This window comes from Salvia hispanica, chromosome 4 (genome assembly GCF_023119035.1).
Source record: "Salvia hispanica cultivar TCC Black 2014 chromosome 4, UniMelb_Shisp_WGS_1.0, whole genome shotgun sequence".
Taxonomy (NCBI): domain Eukaryota; kingdom Viridiplantae; phylum Streptophyta; class Magnoliopsida; order Lamiales; family Lamiaceae; genus Salvia; species Salvia hispanica.
Window position 1 is genome coordinate 24,611,120 of NC_062968.1, and position 20,325 is coordinate 24,631,444.

Sequence of the window (20,325 nt, forward strand, 5' to 3'; positions counted from 1 at the left end):
GAATGTCACGATGTTCATTCTTTTACTCATAGTAGTCAAAGGAATGCCTAGGCTCTTTGTCATACTTGATCCTTTGAGAATAGAACATGTACGCAATTTAAGTGCATTATTGGTAACTGAATTGATTGTTCTTAGTGCCTTGTATCAATAGGAGGCCTTTGTGCCTCAATTTACACAATGCTTTTGATAATTATTTTTTTGTTGTACGTGACAATAAAATGATATGGATCTCTTAGTCGAGCTGACTCATGCAGGAGATTTCTTGAATGAATTTAATGGAACACGCTATAGCAATAGATTCTTTGCCGTGTTTGATTCTTGGATGTATACTAGATGCATTTTCTGATTTATGCACCAATTTTTTCTTCCTGCAGGTGATGATTACAAAATTAAGGTCTGGAATTATAAATTGCATAGATGTCTATTTACTCTTCTTGGTCATCTTGACTATATCCGGACTGTCCAGTTCCATCATGAGTATCCTTGGATAGTAAGTGCAAGTGATGATCAGACAATCAGAATATGGAACTGGCAGTCACGTACTTGCATTTCTGTGTTAACGGGGCATAACCACTATGTCATGTGTGCTTCATTTCACCCCAAAGAAGACTTGGTTGTTTCAGCCTCTTTGGATCAGACTGTTCGTGTTTGGGATATTGGTGCCTTAAGGAAGAAACTGATGATCGCCAAGTAAAAATCTGGCGCATGAATGGTATGTCACCTTGACCACTAATATCTAAAGTTTTACTTGAGATTCACTGTTGTCTTATAAGAGTAAAATACGAATATGTATTCATTGTTTGAATGGTTTTGGTTACTTCCATAACTGTAAAAGGGAGACCATTAACGGCTCGATCTTCAGTGTTTAGGCATACATGGTTGTCCAGATTTGCTGTAAGCCACTGTCAATGTTTCTCATAATTCTACCTGAGACAACCTGTCATATAATATTTTCTGAAACCGTTTGCTTCATTTTGCAAAGTATCTGTCATTTGTTAAAGGTAATATGGATGAAGGAGCGGTTCATGAGATACAGGTTTTCAGTTTGAGTTGATAAGTTAATTAGTATTTACCTTGGCATTAGTTTAGGATTGCAAGATGGTGTGTTCGCCACCAAGGACTTTTCTTCTGAAGAAGCCGATGAGGCAATTCCAATTAGCTTTTTTGAGTGTTGGGCTTGAGTAATAGACCTTGCTCTGTTAGTCATAAATTTTGCTCAAGTTATATATACATGAATATACCTTTGATGTATCAATATGATATATTTTTCAGACACAAAAGCTTGGGAGGTGGACACATTGAGAGGTCACATGAACAATGTTTCTTGTGTTCTGTTCCATGCAAGGCAGGACATTATTGTATCAAATTCAGAAGACAAGAGCATTAGAGTATGGGATGCTACTAAAAGAACTGGCTTGCAGACATTCCGCAGGGAGCATGACAGGTTCTGGATCCTTTCTGCCCACCCCGAGATGAATCTACTCGCTGCTGGTCATGATAGTGGAATGATTGTCTTTAAGCTAGAGAGAGAACGTCCTGCCTTTTCTGTCAGTGGTGACTCTGTGTTTTATGTCAAGGATCGGTTTCTACGGACGTTTGAGTATTCCACTCAGAAAGACACACAGCTGATACCAATCCGTCGTCCTGGTTCCAATAGTTTGAATCAAGCGCCACGGACTCTTTCATATAGTCCCACTGAGAATGCAATTTTGGTTTGCTCAGACGTGGATGGTGGTTCATATGAGCTTTATGTTATACCTAAAGATAGCTACAGCAGAGGTGACACAGCTCAAGAGGCTAAAAGAGGTGCTGGGGGTTCGGCTGTTTTTGTAGCTCGGAATAGGTTTGCTGTGCTTGAGAAGAGCAGCAACCAAGTCCTGGTGAAGAACCTAAAAAATGAAGTAGTGAAAAAGAGTGTCCTGCCTGTTGCTACTGATGCCATATTTTATGCTGGTACTGGGAATCTGCTCTGCCGGGCTGAGGACAAGGTTGTCATTTTTGATCTCCAACAAAGAATTGTTCTTGTCCATGATGTAGTGGAGCGTCTATCTGCACAACTGGGAGATAATTTTCCTTCTCTTCCTGAAGGGAGAAAAGCTTCTCTGTTGATCCCCCCAAGTCCAGTGCTATGCGCTGGAGATTGGCCTTTGTTAATGGTGAGTAAAGGCATATTCGAGGGCTCTCTTGACGATGCAGGTAAAGGTGCAGAAGAAGATTATGAAGAGACTGCAGATGCTGATTGGGGTGAGGCTTTGGATATTGGCGATGTGGATCATCTGCAGAATGGAGACATCAGTATGGTGCTGGAGGAGGAAGATGTGCACAATGAGAATGATGAGGAGGGAGGATGGGATCTTGAGGATCTAGATCTGCCTCCTGATGCTGATACGCCGAAGGCGGCTTCTAATGCCCGGTCTTCTGTTTTTGTTTGCCCCACGCCTGGTATGCCTGTGAGCCAAATTTGGGTCCAGAAGTCATCTCTTGCTGCTGAACATGCAGCTGCTGGCAACTTCGATACAGCACTTCGTTTGTTGAGCCGTCAGTTAGGGATATGCAATTTTGCCCCTTTAAAGTCTCAATTTATTGATCTTCACCTGGGCAGTCACAGTTATCTGCGTGCCTTTACTTCAGCCCCAGTTATATCTGTTGCAGTAGAGAGAGGTTGGAGTGAATCTGCGAGCCCCAATGTGCGAGGCCCTCCTGCTCTTATCTTCGATTTCTCTCAACTAGATGAGAAGCTGAAGGCTGGTTACAAAGCAACGACGACGGGAAAGTTTTCTGAAGCTCTTCGACATTTCCTGTCAATTCTTCACACAATTCCACTGGTTGTGGTTGAAACAAGAAGAGAGGTGGATGAAGTGAAGGAATTGGTAATCGTAGTAAAGGAATACATTCTTGGCTTGCAAATGGAGCTTAAGAGAAGGGAACTGAAGGACGATCCAGTTCGTCAGCAGGAACTTGCAGCGTATTTCACCCATTGCAAGCTCCAGCCACCACACCTGAGACTTGCACTGGCTAGTGCAATGACTGTTTGCTTCAAGGCAAAAAATCTGAGCACCGCAGCCAACTTTGCTAGGCGGCTTCTTGAGAGTAATCCAGCCAATGAGAATCAAGCAAGACAAGCTCGCCAGGTTCTGCAGGCGGCTGAGAGGAATATGACGGATGCCACGCAGCTCAACTATGATTTCAGAAATCCTTTTGTTGTATGCGGAGCGACATACGTTCCAATCTATAGAGGGCAGAGAGATGTAACCTGCCCCTACTGCACCACACATTTTGTTCCATCTCAGCAAGGGCAGCTATGCACTGTTTGTGATCTTGCGGCAGTAGGAGCAGATGCATCCGGCTTGTTTTGTTCTCCTTCTCAGATGAGATGATTCGATTGTACAATTGCCTGTTTCCGTTTCTGACCTCAGAAAGCGGCTGTGCCTGTGATGACACCGTGGAGAGACGAAGAGGTAGGAGCTTCAGACTGAGACGCTTCTCTCGGATTTATATATCTGTTTAATATTTGGTTTCCTTCTGCAATCCGTCTGCCCTGTTTTTTTTGCTTCATTTCTATGATTACAGTTTACAGTTGTAATAAATTTGTGTAAGATTTTTCACTTCGACCATTCTGTGGAAATTTAGTGTGCGTTACTCAACGTGCCTTTACCTAGTACTGATGGATAAATGTTATTTTTGCAGATGTAATACACATTTTTCCTACTCATGTGTTTCTTGGCTTCATAACATACCTAGTTTCACTTATTTTTAGCATATTCTTCCTTTGGCAAATTGCTTTAAAAATTATGAAGTTTGAACAAATTTTGGTCTATCTCGAAACTTCAAAAATCATGTTGGTTGTCGAAAAATTCGGTTGTCAATGTGTAATATGTCTGTATTGTCGATGTTATTCAACCAAATTGTGTTGTTTTCTTTATGAACGGAAAACATCGTTTAACTTACCCGCAGGGATGTCCGTCAACTGCCTTATCAGACTCAATTTGACCAAAATAGTATAGTGACTGATCAACAGTGGCAAGTTTTGGATGAACTCTTGAATTCTGTTAGAACCCTAACCCTCCATTTAAATAATGGATAAGTTTTACTTTTGTTTGTTTTAAAAAAGTTGAAAGCTGAAAGTTGAAAGCCATGTGACTGAGCCGTCCAATGCTTCCTCATATTACGACACATATAATGAAAGATTAGATGTCAGTAATCCAATTATTTGCTGAAAGACAAACCTATGTTTGTCTTAAAAGTTACGAAATCACCACCCAAGTCAAAATATATTGATTTTATATGTTGATGTATACATAAATCCTTTTCTAATGCAAATAAAAATAAAAAAATCTCTAGCTAATTCATTTACTCCTATTAATAATGTATGTAGATGGAGAATAAAATCAATTTTCATACTCCTATAAGAAATATTTCACTCTTTAGTCATTATACACTGGTAATAATTGTAAGTACTTTAAGTAAACCACCATATTTTAATAATTTGTTTATATTTTATCCTTGGAAATAACACTGAACTAGTAATATTAGCAATTTATTCACTAATTTCATTATTTCTAAACGTAATTCTTACCCATTTTAGCTACACTAGAAGTAAGAAAATAATAGGAGTATCAATATTCATAAAAACATCATCGAAAAATAGAAATATGCCAAAAACTATTCGTTAGAATCATCAATTGAAATGACTTTAAAGACTCGGGGCTCGAGATGGATTAATTAAGATACTTCATTTCAAATTCTTTTCGAACTTCACTCAAGTTCGAATTTATTGTAGGATTAGTATTTTTTTCATTTAAGTTACCTTAACCTGAGCCTAATGGGGAAACGTTGATGAGTAAATTGTGGATATGTAATTGCATTTTTTAAGAAATAAAATCCAACATTTTAAAAATTGTTTCGAAAACTATAAGTTCAAGTGAATATGGTGCTCTCGTTGATAATGAATGCATATGATCGCATATAGGAGTAGTAGTACTATTTGATATAGAGATATACTCCCTCCGTCCGCCATTAGGAGTCTCGTTCATGGGCGACACGAGTTTTAAGAAATGTTAAGAAAAGTGAGTGGAAAAAAAGTTAGTGGAATAGGGGTTCCACTTGAATATATTAGGTTTAAATAAAATGTGAATGGAATGAGTTAGTGGAAGTTGTGACCCTATTACCATTTATGATAAAAGTGAACATGGACTCCTATTCGTGGGCGGAGTAAAATGGGAAAACAGAACTCCTATTCGCAGACAGAGGGAGTACGTAGATACACATATAATAAAAATAATAATAGTATTAATTAGGGGACAAAATTCAGTCTTAGCCACTTTTGGAGGTGTACGGCCGCCGTTGCTCCTCCGTACCTATATTTATTTTTGGTTACACTTTTCAAGAAATAAAAAAAACTAGTACTCCTAAGGTGCTGATTAGTGAAAATTCACGTGTAATTAAGGTGCTGCAATTAAGAAAAATAAAAGGCTTAACTTTGGTAGCCCGTGGAGGAAATGGTATTGGATGGTCCAAGCTAAGAGTTTATTAATTTATGGAGTACTATAAAGTTATAGGTCTTTACAATTTGCACATGATATTCTTCATTCCCGTTCCTTAATCTCTTCGAAACCAGCACACAAGCTTTAATTTCTAGAATTTCACACAAGCTGTTTTGCAGTGGCTGATCTTATTCTTGTGAAGATCATTGGATCATTTGATGACCACTTTGATGTTGGTTCCCTTTGCTTACTTTGGTGCTTTGTGAGTTTTTGCTAGCTTTTGACTTTTGAGAATATCAGACAAAACCACACACTTTGACTTGCGGCATTGGAAAATTTTCCACTTAAAATTCTATAGGTCGATGTTAAAATGTCAGTGTCGTCATTTACAACCTTGTATAAGAATCTCCACAACATCGGATTCATTACCAGAGTTGTCAAAATACGAATGATCTCTAAAATGTCAAAGTAAACTTAACTAGTTGTCTATTGGGTGATTATAGAAAACATAGCTATATTAGAATATAAATTTGCCGCATATTGCTCTCAATTTTTTCTTCGAGTCGTTCTTCAATGCTCCAACACTTAGATGTATTTTAAAGATAATTAATAAGCTTCTCAACTCAAAGAGTTCATATCTTCCATTTTAAAAACGTGATTTTATTGGAAGAAAACAAAGGAGAAACCAAATTTAATTGCCTTCTTTAAAACTGAAGCTGGATAATGTTTATTTACAACACATTTTACTTAGAAAATAGCTGATCTCTTAATAGTCCCAAACAATTAGAGCTTCGTAATAATTCTTAAAAATAAATAGAAATTCAATTACAGAAAGACATAAACAATTTACTGAATTTTTAATAGTAATAGTAATAAATTTTATTATTAGATGCCTAGTTTTAATTCTAGTGTGCTACATCAATAATTTGAGGTAAAGAGATAAATAAATATTCTTTGACTCAGCGGAATTCGTGGATTTCCGAAAAGTGACCCACTAATGTTACTGACTGTCACGTTCGTTTCATGTCAGCATCCCTTTTGATTGGACGGTCATGGATTTTTATTTCTGGTCTTAGTAAAAGAGGTGTTGGAGTGAATGTTTGACTCCTTTTACATGATAACCTTTGAAGTTGATTTTCAATATAAATCATTTCCTATACTATACTTTATCATATAAAACATAGCCATAACATTATACTCCCTTAAGTTTAACTTTAACATAAAGATTAACTTTGGACCAAAACATATTGTTTATGACCAAAATATAACAAACTTAATGTAAATGACCTAAAAATTTTTTAGAACAAATGTTAAGGACCAAATTTAAACTTTAGTATTTTAATATCGCTATGTTGATAATTTGCCCATCTCATAAAATAGTGTACTATATTATACTACCTCCGTCCCTGAAAGTTCGACACAGTTTACCATTTCGGTCCGTCCCTAAAAGTTTGGTACACTTCACTTTTTACCATTTTTGGTAGTGGACCACATATTCCACTAATTCATTCCTACTCACATTTTATTATAAGACTAATACTTTAAAGGTAGGACCCACGTCCCACCAACTTTTTCAACTCACTTTCCATTACATTTATTAAAACAATAAAACCCGTACCGGATCAAAGTGTGTCAATATTTGGGGGACGGAGGTATACTAATATTTGAAGTGTAATAAAATTAATACTTCATGTATCAGGTCACCACTTCTCCCTCTCTGACGTCTCCTTATGGATGAAGTAGAAGCGATGAAATCGACTTGAGTAACACAAACATTGGTAAGAATCTAATACCCCGGAGGGTGAGTTAGAACCTATGATTAGGTTGAAAAGTGTAGTAAGTGGACAACATGGGCATATTACTTTACTACCCCTTGTTGCTCTAAAAGGACAGAACATGCTTGGTCAACTTAAAGATAACTTTCGCCAAGAGCCTTTGTCCTAGCGACAAAGAACTTAGACATTATTGTATGGTGTGTCGAATTTGAGCCTTCTTGATATCATTTGTAATTTCCTCCTTTATATGAGTTTTGTTTAAAAAAAAAACATAAAGTTGACTTTCGATTTGAGCTATCAGAATCAAATAAAAATATATTGCACAAAAATAATGGTGCATGGACTTAATATAAATATTGTTCTCAAAAAATGCCTCGAACCCTAACAATATTTATATATAGGGATGTAATCAAATAAAAACTCTAAACTATGATCTGGACCGTTTGATTTTAATATTTGATGTCAATAAATGACAAATAATGTTAACAAAAAATGTCAACATTGTCAACCGATTAACATTGTGTTGACATTTTATGTTGACACTATTTGTCATCTGTTGATATCAAATTTTGAAATCTAACAGTTCTAATTATAGTTTAGAATTTGTAGATAAAATGCAATTTGTATTTTATCACTACCATATGCATATATAGTATCTCTATATTCGATCGATCCTAATCTTTCCTTCAACTGTAACCTAATTTAATAAACCACTTTTGCTATATATAGGTCAAATGCAACTACTCTAACATTGTTTTTAGCATGGAGTATGTTTTAGTATCCTATTTTAAATAGGTCAAATGCAAAATCCAATTCGAACTAGGTGATTGCAAACCAGAACCCTATCAACACCTATATATATTATACATAACAAATTCATTATGGAGTATTTAAATTTTATGTGCATTTTGATGGTGTAAAGAGGAATATTATAAGCTAAAAGATTTTCCAATCAATGTATGTCGGCAAATGTAGACTGTTGGATGATCATGCAATTAGGGCTGGATAAATTTTTTTCTCCTCTTTTCCTTTCGTCTCACTTAAAGTGATTCAAAGTTATTCTTTTTCGGTCGATTCACACTAACACATTTTGTGAAATAGATACGTCACTTATTTTACTTTATTCTTAACTCATTTAACTAACAAAACAATACTGTATAAAATCTAATGGCGAACATAAAATGCATAATTTAAAGTGAGACTATTAATTTCCATCTCACACTGGGAGAGAACTGTAGAGAAGAAGGGGTGCTAAGATTTTGTTCTCAAACAAATAAAGGCCCCACCCCACCATATATCACTCTCCTACCATGTTTGAAGAGTTTTAGTGCGTGTTGTGTGTGAGAGAGGAAGTGGAGGAAGAGAAAGGGAGAATACGTTACTGTGGGGTCTTAAATTGAGGTTGCAGTGGCGATGGCGGCGTTTGCAGGGCTGTGAATTTAATGCGCACACACACACACAGACAAACTATTCAATTCATTTCCTCTCATCGATATCATCCCCCTTTCAATTCTCATTCCTCAACTTCAACAATGACTATAGTGCAAGTAGTATAATATACATATATAGAGAGAGAGATAGAGAAAAAGATTGATTGTGTGTGTGTTTCCTTGTTTTAGATCAAGAACCATTGCTTTCATCCTTCGTTTACCTAAACTCTTCAATTTTGATAGTGAAATGATTTGCTGCTAGGTCACACACAAAATTAGGGCGGAGATCTAGCTACAACAAGGGCAAGGGTTTTCGAATGATCATGTGAGCTGGAAATCAACCAAAACGGTGACGTTTGGTTTGGAATTAGGGTTTGGATGCGATGAGCGGAAGAGACATGATCAACTGTCAAGACTGTGGGAATCAAGCCAAGAAAGACTGCGAGCACATGAGGTGTCGCACCTGCTGCAAGAGCCGCGGCTTCCCTTGCCAGACCCACGTCAAGAGCACCTGGGTCCCCGCCGCCCGCCGCCGCGAGAGGCTCCTCTCTCGCGGCGACAGCCTCAAGCGCCTCCGGGAGAATACCTCCGCCGCCGGAGGTGGGGATTCTCAATTCTCATTTATTCTCATAGAAGAAGAAGTGAGAGGAGAATCTAACAAAAGATTTATGACTAGTTGTTTCATAAGCTTTACCTTTCTCTCCTTTTTTTTCCTTTACTGTTTCAGAGTAAAACTGACGCAAAATAGCCTCCCAAAAAAGAGTTTGTCAAGGAAATTGGTGTCCGAATCTTTCCTCATATATCTATATTATGTTTATATTAGGTAAAGGTTGTTGAAAATTTCGTAGTGATGATTTTTTTGGCCTTGTGAATAATTAGGGTTTGAGGTGGCGGGGCAGTTTCCGCCGGAAGTGAACTCTCCGGCGGTTTTCCGGTGCGTGAGGGTTAGCGCGGTGGACGACGTGGAGGAGACTTTGGCCTATCAGACGGCGGTGAACATCGGCGGCCATGTTTTTAAAGGAATTCTCTATGATCAAGGCCCTGAAGGCCGTTACCATAGCGGTGGAGGAGAGAGCTCCTCGGGCGGTGGAGGGCCGCAGCAGCATCATCTGAGCGCTGCAGCGGCCCCACCCCCGACGAGCAACTTGAATGCCTCGATGCTAGACCCATCGATGTATTCGAGTGGCTACATGTCGGGTACGCAATATTTCTTGCCACCAAGGCCTTGAGAATTGAGTTAATCTAATTGATATTTCTCATTGATAAACATTTGTTATTGTTGTAACGGTTATAATTCAATGTCTTCCTATTTTGACACAATTTAGGGAATGAGTTAGGTTAAGAAGAAGAAGAAGAAGGTGTGTTGGTTTGTTATTAATTAACTATGTCCGAATTTCTATTACGATTCTCTCCATTTGTTATTCTCCTATTTATTTATAAGGGTTTTGGTCTTATCGAAAGCATGGAACTTTTTTTCTTTCTTTCGGATTTCATTGATTTGTGTTGTTTGATCACTATTGCACTCTTTGAATGCTTTTTGTCTTCTTCATTTGGCTTTCTTCTTGATTTTCAACCCCATGATTCCTTCCCCCTTGTTTTATTGCTTGATTAATGCCTTTGAGGTAGAGTTTTTTTTTCTATGTGTGTTTATTTATTAAATTCAAATTCAATGAAAGAATAAAAATAAGGAGTACTTGGCGGTCCAGCTTTGCAAGTGTTTGAAACATTGGCAAATGTCACTTTATGCTTCATTATTCATATCCCAATAAAAAGCACATTGTAGAAGTGACATTTAGCCCTCCTAACACAATTCACTCACAAACACATCTATAATAATAGTATAAACAATATTCAAGATATTCCATATCATATCATTGTCCTCTCCAATTTTAAACTAGATTGTCATTTATTATTCATAAATGCATGTGTAGTCACAAAATAAGACCCAGAGAAAGAAAGCTGTGAGGAATTAAAATCTGATATTGACCAAACTCTAGAAAAAGGGAAGCTGTGGTTTCTAAATGCTGATGTTTAATTAATGCTGGATATATCATAAATGGATTGAATGTGATTTGGTGAGATTAAATTAAAGGGACTTTTTCTTTTGTGTAGGCTTCTAGATATGAAGCTTAGCATGTGTATGAAATAAAACATAATCACAGAAACTTTCCCTAGATTCCATGATTTGTGTACCTTGTGGAAATTCAATAATCTTTTATAGACAATGACATTTCGTTCCTAAAGGGTACACATACACACCTAGTTCTTGTTTGATGTGTTTGCTCACCATCAGTTTTGATTGTGTGTGTGTGTGTGTGCTACGAGTTAGGGTTCCAGTTTCATTTGTTAGTATTTTGGAAAAAATGAGTGAAATCATCAATATATAGTAATACTTGTATCAATATTTAGCATGTTTGTGACAAAGTAAGCAGTTTATGAATACCTTAAAGGTGATTGTGCATAGCTAAAAAATGAAATATTATGTGTCACTTTGAATGATTTAATTTCTATGCAATTGTATCTTGGATAAAATGGTTATGAAACGAGATGAGTGGAAAGACTTAGTTTAAAAAATCATTTTCAAATAGGATATGAAACGAGATGAGTGAAACAAAATGTACTCGCCCGTTTTGAAAAATGACGAATTAAAAGTTGATGATACATAGTACTATCATTCAACAAAGTTATGAATCCCGCATAAATCTTCACAATCAAATGACTTAAAATAGTTCTTAGTTTCTATTTTAAGGTGAATTTTTGTTTTATCAAATTAGATCATTTATGTAAACTTTGACTGTATGTATATATATGTGGTCTTCAATTGTACAAAGACTTGTTTAAAAATCAAAATTCAAGTCTTCGATTCAAGAAAAGGAAAAAAGGTGAAAGTATAGCTAGCTAGGGATTCCACATATATATTTACAAATAAAAAGTACAGAATGTTTCAATTCAAAAGACTTTGACACTGTATATAGATTGGACCTATATATGTTTAATTCCTAGTATATGTGTTTATTAATGGACTTATATATCTTATGTAAGGCCTGGTTTTGTTGGGACTTATGAACTTTAAACCCAAATAAATCCCGTTTGGTACATATGTTAGAAATAGGGTAAAAGAGAAATAAAAATGTGAAGGTAATGGTCAGTAATTAGTGATTATGAGGAAGAATATAATGTGCTAATTGAGAAAAGGGGGAAAAAGCAATAATAGGAGTAGGGTTTGATAGAGTGAGGAAAAACAAGATATATGATAGGGTTTAGGGACAGCAGCGCGTGCTTCATTCTACTGTGTCTTATCATACTAAATCCTCTTCTTTCTAATTGTGGTCCAAACCACACTTTGTCACAATAATTCTCTCTCTCTCATCAAATAAATCACCAAATATTGATCGTAGTACCTTTCAATTTGATTACATTTGAAGTGTAATTTTCGGTAGGAGAATTCAAGGCTTAAAATATTAATTACGGGGTCTAGGTACATTATACCGATTGAGACCGTATGTAGTACTACTATATACTATGTGAAAGAGAGACCAATCAAACTCTAGCGAGGTTTCGTTCTAAGATTTATTGGATTATAAAAGGAGCGAATTGTATCACTGAATATTTGGATTGATATATGTCTTACTTTACAAGTTCGACGAAGTGTGGATGATGAGGATACTTACATAAACAAATTAAAGTCACGAAACACATCAACTCTCTCTACCCTTCCACCACCGCTAGCTCACCTTCTCTCGCCCCCTCCTCCATCCATCGCCATGTCTCTTCCTCCAATTCTGCAAGCCGTATGAGCTCACTGTGCATAAGAGACCTCATATAAACTAAGATACATTTTCATTCCTTAAAATTCCACATGCGATAAAAATAACTGTAGTAGTTAAATTTTTGAATTCATACATTTATGATTCGTAGTTAATGTTTTAAAAAGAATTTGTAGCATAACATTTTCCCTATATAAGTTGATTAATTGAACAGCATTATCTGTGTAGCCGTATCCACTTCACATGCGAATTGCCAGTGCATCCAAAACAGTTAACTTGACCTATGTAGAGAGGTAAGATATTACATACCTACGCCAAGACCTTCTTCTGCTTAACTTAACTTCAACCATTTTGTCTTCATTTTGTAGTATGCACTTAATAAAAAAATGGTGGTGTATTTTTAAAACATGTCCTTCGATTATGATTATGCAGTAGTACGTTGAGATCGAACTCGATCTGAGTGTAGGAAGCACATATCTGCATGCAAATAATTTGATTAGAACTTGTAATTAATTAGTGTGCGTAATTATGTCATATGTCATTTTTCTAATTACATTCCTTTTGTAATTTATTAAAACTGTTTTTTTGTTGGGGTTCATGAATGTTAACTGAAAGTTTTTATGGAATTTGAAAGTTTGTGATTTTTATTGTGGATAATTCAGCATTGACATTAGGCGGAAATTTTTGTAGTACAAATTTATAAGAATAATAGGAAATTAATCCAAGTGATTCTAAGGCTGGCCTATCTATTTCAAGATATGGACTAATTGGTTAAAATTTATAATTGGGTCAATTGGGCCTTTCTTCTAATCCATTCGGCCTGATAAGCATGGGCCTCGTATAATTGAAGGTTAATTTCAACTCAAGTCCTCAATTTTATTAGAGATACTAGTATTAATACTTGTGCTATTTTTGAAGGAATAAATAAAATAAGACATACAAATTAAAAAAATTACAAAAGAGGAGATGTATGGATGAAATAAAATAAGATATACAAATAAAGAAAAATGTAATACTACCATTTACAAAAAGAATAAAAAAAAAAACTATTTGAAGGAATAAATAATTCACCAGTTTCAATTATTTATACAGTATTTTGTAATTTAAATAATTGATCAGTATTATTATTATCCAAATAAACATGAAATATAATTCATTTTATTATTTATCCTAATGGTCAAATTTCTACAATTGTTAGAATGTTGCATATATCACAATATTTATTGTAATAAACTAATAAAGCAAATGGATATCATGAATTCTTTTAGAAGAATTGAAAGATAGACAATAAGAACAGTTATCTTAAATAAAAATAAATCAAATAATAATAATAATAATAAATTGCTAAGATTATGAAAATCAATTAATATATTATCCTAATCCAAAATTGGTTTCTATAACAAATAATTCAATTATCTCTTCTCTCTTCGTATATAACTTAAAAAAAAAGAAGTGGGGATGGAGTGTTCTTCTTCCTTTATTATCTTAAATACTTTGTACTAACTTTTATCGTATATAAGTTTATACAAAGTCTACAATTAAAATTAAAAAGAACATTAATTATATACTACTCCTGTATGAACACAAATTATATGCTATATTAAAAGCCCAAAATTATAGCGCAATTAGAATACAATAACTAATAGTATTTCATGAAACCCTAAAACATGCGCCTGATTTCTCTCTCTCTCTCTCCCTCAACGGTACCCCAATCCTTCCGCCCTGCTACGCGCCGCCGCCCGCCCCGCCTCCCTCCCTCCCTCCGCTTGCCCGACGACACAGTTCGCCGGCACGCCTTGCCTCGCCGTCCACCGCCCTGATTCACCACCCACTTGCTTCCTCCACACTCGCCACTGCGCCACACTTCATAACACTCTCGGCCAGCAGCTGCCCACCGCCGCCCTCTCCTTTCCTCATCTCTCTTTCCTCCGACCACCGCTGCTGCCTCGCCAGTTTTTCTCCTTCCTCTCCGTTTCTTCTTCTCCTTTTTTTTCTCACGAATCTCTCACGGTTTCACACCACCGCCGGAGGATTTTGGCGAGTCTGCACTACCTGGTAGCCGCCTCTGTTGTACTTCTCTCTCTTCTTCCTCTTCTTTTTCGTGTTCACACCTTTTACCCCTATTTCTCTCGCCCCGGATCCGTCACTTTTTCGTAGCCAGTCGCCGCCTTGCCGCCACTACCCCGCCTCCATCAGCCTTGCCGCATTCGTCACCCATCCTGCTTTGCTGCAATAAAAAATAAAATTATCAGTAAATCAATCAATAAAAATGCAGCTTCAATTAAAGGTGTGTGTATGTATAGGTGTTTTATCTTGTTTGAGAAGCCAATATTTCATTAGACCAATATTTTTTCCAATAATATTTGCCTCTTTTTTGTCCAATGGTTGCCATTTCTCAAAATGACCAAAAGGATAAATAAAATAGTTTTACATTTTCCCTCCAAAAAGGACAAAAATGACTTTTCAATAAACTGCCACTTTAGATTAGTAAGATTGACATCTAATATAATAAAACTTTCCAAAAGTTGGGTTTTTCCCAAGAATTTTTAAATTAGCGAATAATATCACGAACTTTACCCCGAGTTTGTTTTTTCCCACGAATGAAAAATTCATGTTATTTTAATAGATTGAAGAACAATTTTAGAGGATGTGCTTCAAGAAAAACCATCTTCAAAGATTGAAAAACTTGAAGCTCTCAAAATTGATGTCGAGAAATTACGAAAAAAAATCCGTATCATAATATTATTTGTTGGAATTTTTTCATTCGTGGGAAAAAACAAACCCGGGATAAAGTTCGTGGGAATAACCCAACTTTTTGAAAGTTTCATGATATTAGATGTCAATATCCCATTTTATTATTAGGGAAATAGTAAAATGCAATATTGTAAACACAAAAAAGATTAGTGGCACGAAACATACAATATTGTAAACACAAAAATGCAATATACATTTGTAGAAGTTATAAATAGATTTTGCAATATACAAAATAAAATACATATAAATGCAATCCGTCTATAGACTGTTGAATTTGTATTTTATATATAGACGGATTGCATTTATATGTATTTTATTTTGCATTATTGCTGGTTTCAATTGGGGAAATTTGGTTTGCTAGGGTTTTTGATTTCTGAATTATCATCTCAGTTTACTATGGAGATGGCTGGGAGTGAGATTCTGAATATACCAAAGAGCTACTCTCTCAACATGTCCAAAGATTTCGTTCCCATGGGAATTTTCTCCGAGTCGATTCAAGGTGTTTTCCTTATCTGGAGTCTAAATCCGCTTTCTTTGTTGCTGCTTCATAATAATCTTGTCTTCGAACTAACAAGATTATTGTTATAGTATGAGATTCGCTAACAAGTCCTTAAAGTATTGGAATTGTATTGTTCACGATAATGATTATGGATATATGTTACACACGTTATGTCAAAAGAGATTGTAAAGAACAATTGGTGTTAGGGCTCTAGCTATTATTCTAAATCTTTTAATATGCACTTGGATTGTAAATGTGCTGGTGTATGATACGGAACTGCATAGAATTGCTGTGAGTGATCGAGTCCACAACAACTGTGGAAAGGCTTATTCCGGTTCACTGAGAATTTTGAGCAAAGTGACAATAAACTTCCTTGACATTTTCTAGTTTCCTTTTTCGAAGGCCACATTGTGTAGCTGTGATATTTCATGAAACATGATGGATAAAAGAACAAACTGTTTACTTTTAGAGAGTTTTCGTGTATGGGTTTTATCTCTTTGATGTGCATAACTCACTCACAGATCTATTCTATCCATTTTCAGTTTTATTTAAGGTATCGTCCTCTGAAATTATTTTATGTGTATGCATTTCGACCTATCAGTAGAGTGGCTAGGTTAATGTTGCAACTAGCCCCGGAAGTTAAGTTAAATGGATCTTTACTACTGCTACTTATCATTATATTCTTCAATAAATTGCTATGTTTCACCAGAAGGATTTTGGATGTGCTTATTATTTCGTTTGCCACTTGTGTATATAATACCAAGTTCTCTTTTAAAGGAAGAGTTGCAGTGGAAGGAAAAGTGGAGCATAAATTTGATATGAAACCCCACCATGCAAACATTGAAGAGTACAGAAAAATGTGTCGGGAAAGGACAAATAAGTCCATGGTTAAGAATAGACAAATCCAGGTCAGGGCGTCGAGCTACTATTAACTTATAGTTTTGCCACTTTTAGTTTCTCTGTTCTTACTGAAAGTAATATCCATCTCTCATGCTTATCAGGTACTCAATAATGATCGTGGCGTACACATGAGACCCATGCCTGGAATGATGGGATTCATTACATCGAATTCTAAAGTAATTAATTTCTTTTTTCTTGTTTAATCTAATACAGCATCTTGAAAATATGTGCTGCCATGTAGTAGAGTATGCTTTATTTTGGTTCAAGGCCCCTAGAAATTAGAGATTGGTTTGTTAAGAGCTGGACAAAAACAGGGTATGCCAACCCTTTATGAATGATCATAATAACATTAACATGTGAAATTATCTCCTCTCATTTGGAATGATGATATTTAACTGAAGCATCAAATTTGCTTGATGTTCGTAGTCATTTTTTATGCCTGTTATTAGTCTCATGAGTCATGACATGTCTGGAGTTCATTCCAAATGCTTTTAAATGGAGTGGTTATAGCACCAAATAAGATCTGGAAATTAAGTAGTACTACTATTTATTGACCAACCGTCCAGCCCTTCTCCAGCTTTGATTTCTGTGTACATAGGATCTTCATGTCTCCAGCTAATGCTCCTCATTTCAGTTTTCAGTCATGAAATTGGTGTAGTGTTATATGAAATTTTAACGTGATGTCTTCTGGTTTCTGGTTCAGAATGTATTCCTGTTCCATGTTGCCATCTTACACACAAATATGCTTTTACAAACTTTGGAGCTTGCCCCCAATTGCTTATTCTTTAGTTACTGAAAAATCAAATTCCAAATAATTCTAACTTGTGTAGGATAAGAAAAAGGCAGCTCCAGTTAAGGGGGCTGATATGAAAAGAACTAGAAGGGATCGCGGGGAGCTGGAAGATATCATGTTCAAGCTTTTTGAGAGGCAACCTAATTGGACACTCAAACAGCTGGTTCAAGAGACTGATCAACCCCCTGTATGCCTTGCTCATAACTCTATTTCCACTTTCTGTTTCTATGTTTCGTTATCAAATAAATTTCTGTATCTTTTTCAGCAATTTTTGAAGGAGATATTAAATGAGCTATGCGTGTACAATAAAAGAGGAACAAACCAAGGTACTTATGAGCTCAAGCCAGAGTATAAGAAATCTGTTGAGGATACAGATGCTGAAACATGACTTGGCATTGTTCGTGTACATTATATTACAATGAAGAGATATTATGTTCTGTAAGAAAACAAGCCCCAATATTTAATCCCGTACATCTCTTTTTGATGTGGAGATGTGTCTAGATCTACAGTCGTCATAGAACTATAAATGGAAGGGATTAATGCCAAAAGGAAAAATGCCCTGCCGTTTGTGGATTAAGTTACATTGTGGATCTACAAATTTTCATTAGGCCATTAGTATATTATGTCTATTTGCTGTTTTCTCTTCCATCGAACTTTTGTTAATGTTTTATTCAGTTATGATATTTTTTTCATTCAATTTCCCATCTGTGATATTTGTATTATGCGTGATATTGTGTTCTTCCATGTATATAGCTCCTCAATGGAAGTGGAAGAGCAATGTGTCTTGGTTATTTACTGTTAGGCTTTATTGATTGCATTCTGTTTCGTGTATTCTCTGTTCGTTTTATTCATCCTCGCCTCTACTTTATCATAGTGAATTTCTGAAAGCTGGATATGTAAGAACTTTTCTAAATCATGTTACGTAGTTAACCTTCACCACGAACTATACCTAGGTTGGAACATGCTTATTAAGGTTTGTAGTTGCTCTCTGTAAAATTGTTAAGCACTGCTGTCTGCTGATGAGTTTCAAAAGGGTTGGTGATAATGATATTTAGACATTCAAATCTGCCTTTAAAATTGGTTAGTGCTTGCTAATCATCTGTGCCTGTGGTGATGTGTTACTCTGCACATGTCTTTGAAGAGGATGGAAAGTGAGTAGGTAAAATGAGCTCCTTTGCATTGGGAAAGTGTTGTCACCAACTGGTTTTAGTGGATCAGAAAAGTGAGTAACTAGGAATCTTATTTGTCCCCTGTATGAAGATGTTAGAGCATCTTTGGACCAGAGATGCTTGTTCTAGCTTTCCCAATGGTGTGATTGGATAGTGGTGGGATGACTTGACTAGGCTTACATTATGTTGGCAACAGTGGTGATTCCTTCATTGACCCCTTTCTCCTCTATCTTTGACTAAAGGACTGTTTGAGAAAGAGACCAAACTTCAAAATTGAATAAAATTAAATCATACTACTAATATGGCTTCAACAATGTATTTTTGGTTTACTAATATAATTGGAGCACATAAAAAACAATTCTGAAGGGTAATCAAATTATGGGTTTAAGATTTTATAGAAATAGGTAAAAGTTAATTTGAAATGTTGCAAGAATCTAGCATAGTTATGAGTCATTTTGGCCTACCACGATGCTTAAAGACTAATATTGTTTTCAACTAAATTACAATTGATGGAAACTTGTGACAAAAATCAAACATTCATTTTCATGATGTCGTTTTGTGCACGGGATTTGGGTGGAAATTGTCTAAATCTTTCTTCCCAAATAAAACATTCACCTATTTTTCGTACCAAGTATTGATAATTGCTATTGAAAATTGAAATTGGAAACGATGGATCTTTGGGGAACACAAGTGGTGTCATGTCCATGTGATCATTAATTTGATTCTATTTGAGATTTAAAACACATTTATTCTCTAAGAAGTTTCATTTATTTTAGTTAATTTCAAATTAACTAATGCCTTTGAGCACTAGTATAAATATTTTGTTACATTAAAAAATAATGCATTTATTGTGTACTCTTTTTATTGTTTTGATATGAATTCTTATAATTATTTTTATGTGGTACAAATTCTCTTAAGTCAAAATGACGGTGGGCTATTAGTATAGTAGATGTTCAAAATACATAAAACATAGTGTTTTTTATTTATAATTATTCCAAAAAAAAAAGCAAGTGAATAATAGTCCCTCCGTTCCTTGTTAATAGAGGTATTTTTAGCCATGAGCCCTGATATTTTTAACTACTACTATCTCCGTCCTCCAAATATTGACACACTTTGACCCGACACAGGTTTTAAGAAATGGAAAGTGAGTTGAAAAAGTTGGTGGGATGTGGGTCATACTTTTAAACTATTAGTTTTATAATAAAATGTGAGTAAAAATGAAAAATTAAGTGTGTCAAACTTTTAGAGACAGATCGAAATGGTAAACTGTGTCAAACTTTCATGGACGGAAGTAGTATCTCTTAGGAGTACGTTATAGCTACTTCTAGAAATATCAATATTAGAAAATACTAATTAATACTCCCTCCGTCCCGTTTAAGATGACACGTTTTCCTTTTTAGTTTGTCCCAACTAAGATGACACATTTCCTTTTTTGATAACTTTCTCTCTCCAATTAATACACTCCCACTTTTTCTCACTCCTATTAAAATATCCATCTATCTTCATCTCTCTACTTTAATACCTACACCCACCTTCTCTCTCTCTAATTAAACACTTTAACCAATAACTCCTAAAATCCCGTGCCGGCTAAGCAATATGTCATCTTAGCCGGGACGGAGGGAGTAGTAATTTGACCTTTTGGCATCGAAATCCTGGTTTTGTTACGGTGCAAATCTTTGGTAAATTATGATGAAGTCAAGAAATCGTTTTTCAATGTCTGTGCATGCGCGAATGAATGTAAAGCACTTTATAGTT

At 35.6% G+C, this 20,325-nt stretch overlaps 2 protein-coding genes and 1 pseudogene across 2 annotated transcripts; all 3 read left to right on the plus strand.

The window, feature by feature from the left end:
- Positions 1-349: 349 nt before the first annotated feature.
- On the plus strand, positions 350-3,658 carry LOC125220742 (annotated as a pseudogene).
- A 4,927-nt stretch (positions 3,659-8,585) lies between these two features.
- LOC125224225 (protein EXPRESSION OF TERPENOIDS 1-like) lies at positions 8,586-10,140 on the plus strand. The gene is made up of 2 exons (XM_048127589.1): positions 8,586-9,288; positions 9,568-10,140. Exons 1-2 carry the CDS (start codon positions 9,072-9,074, stop codon positions 9,915-9,917), a joined length of 567 nt encoding a protein of 188 aa, XP_047983546.1. The 5' UTR covers positions 8,586-9,071; the 3' UTR covers positions 9,918-10,140.
- Positions 10,141-15,515: 5,375 nt separating this feature from the next.
- On the plus strand, positions 15,516-18,103 carry LOC125220743 (transcription initiation factor IIF subunit beta-like). The gene is made up of 5 exons (XM_048122889.1): positions 15,516-15,708; positions 16,486-16,616; positions 16,710-16,784; positions 17,439-17,588; positions 17,667-18,103. The coding sequence occupies exons 1-5, from the start codon at positions 15,516-15,518 to the stop codon at positions 17,787-17,789; spliced, it is 672 nt and encodes a 223-aa protein (XP_047978846.1). The 3' UTR covers positions 17,790-18,103.
- The last annotated feature ends 2,222 nt before the right edge of the window (positions 18,104-20,325 follow it).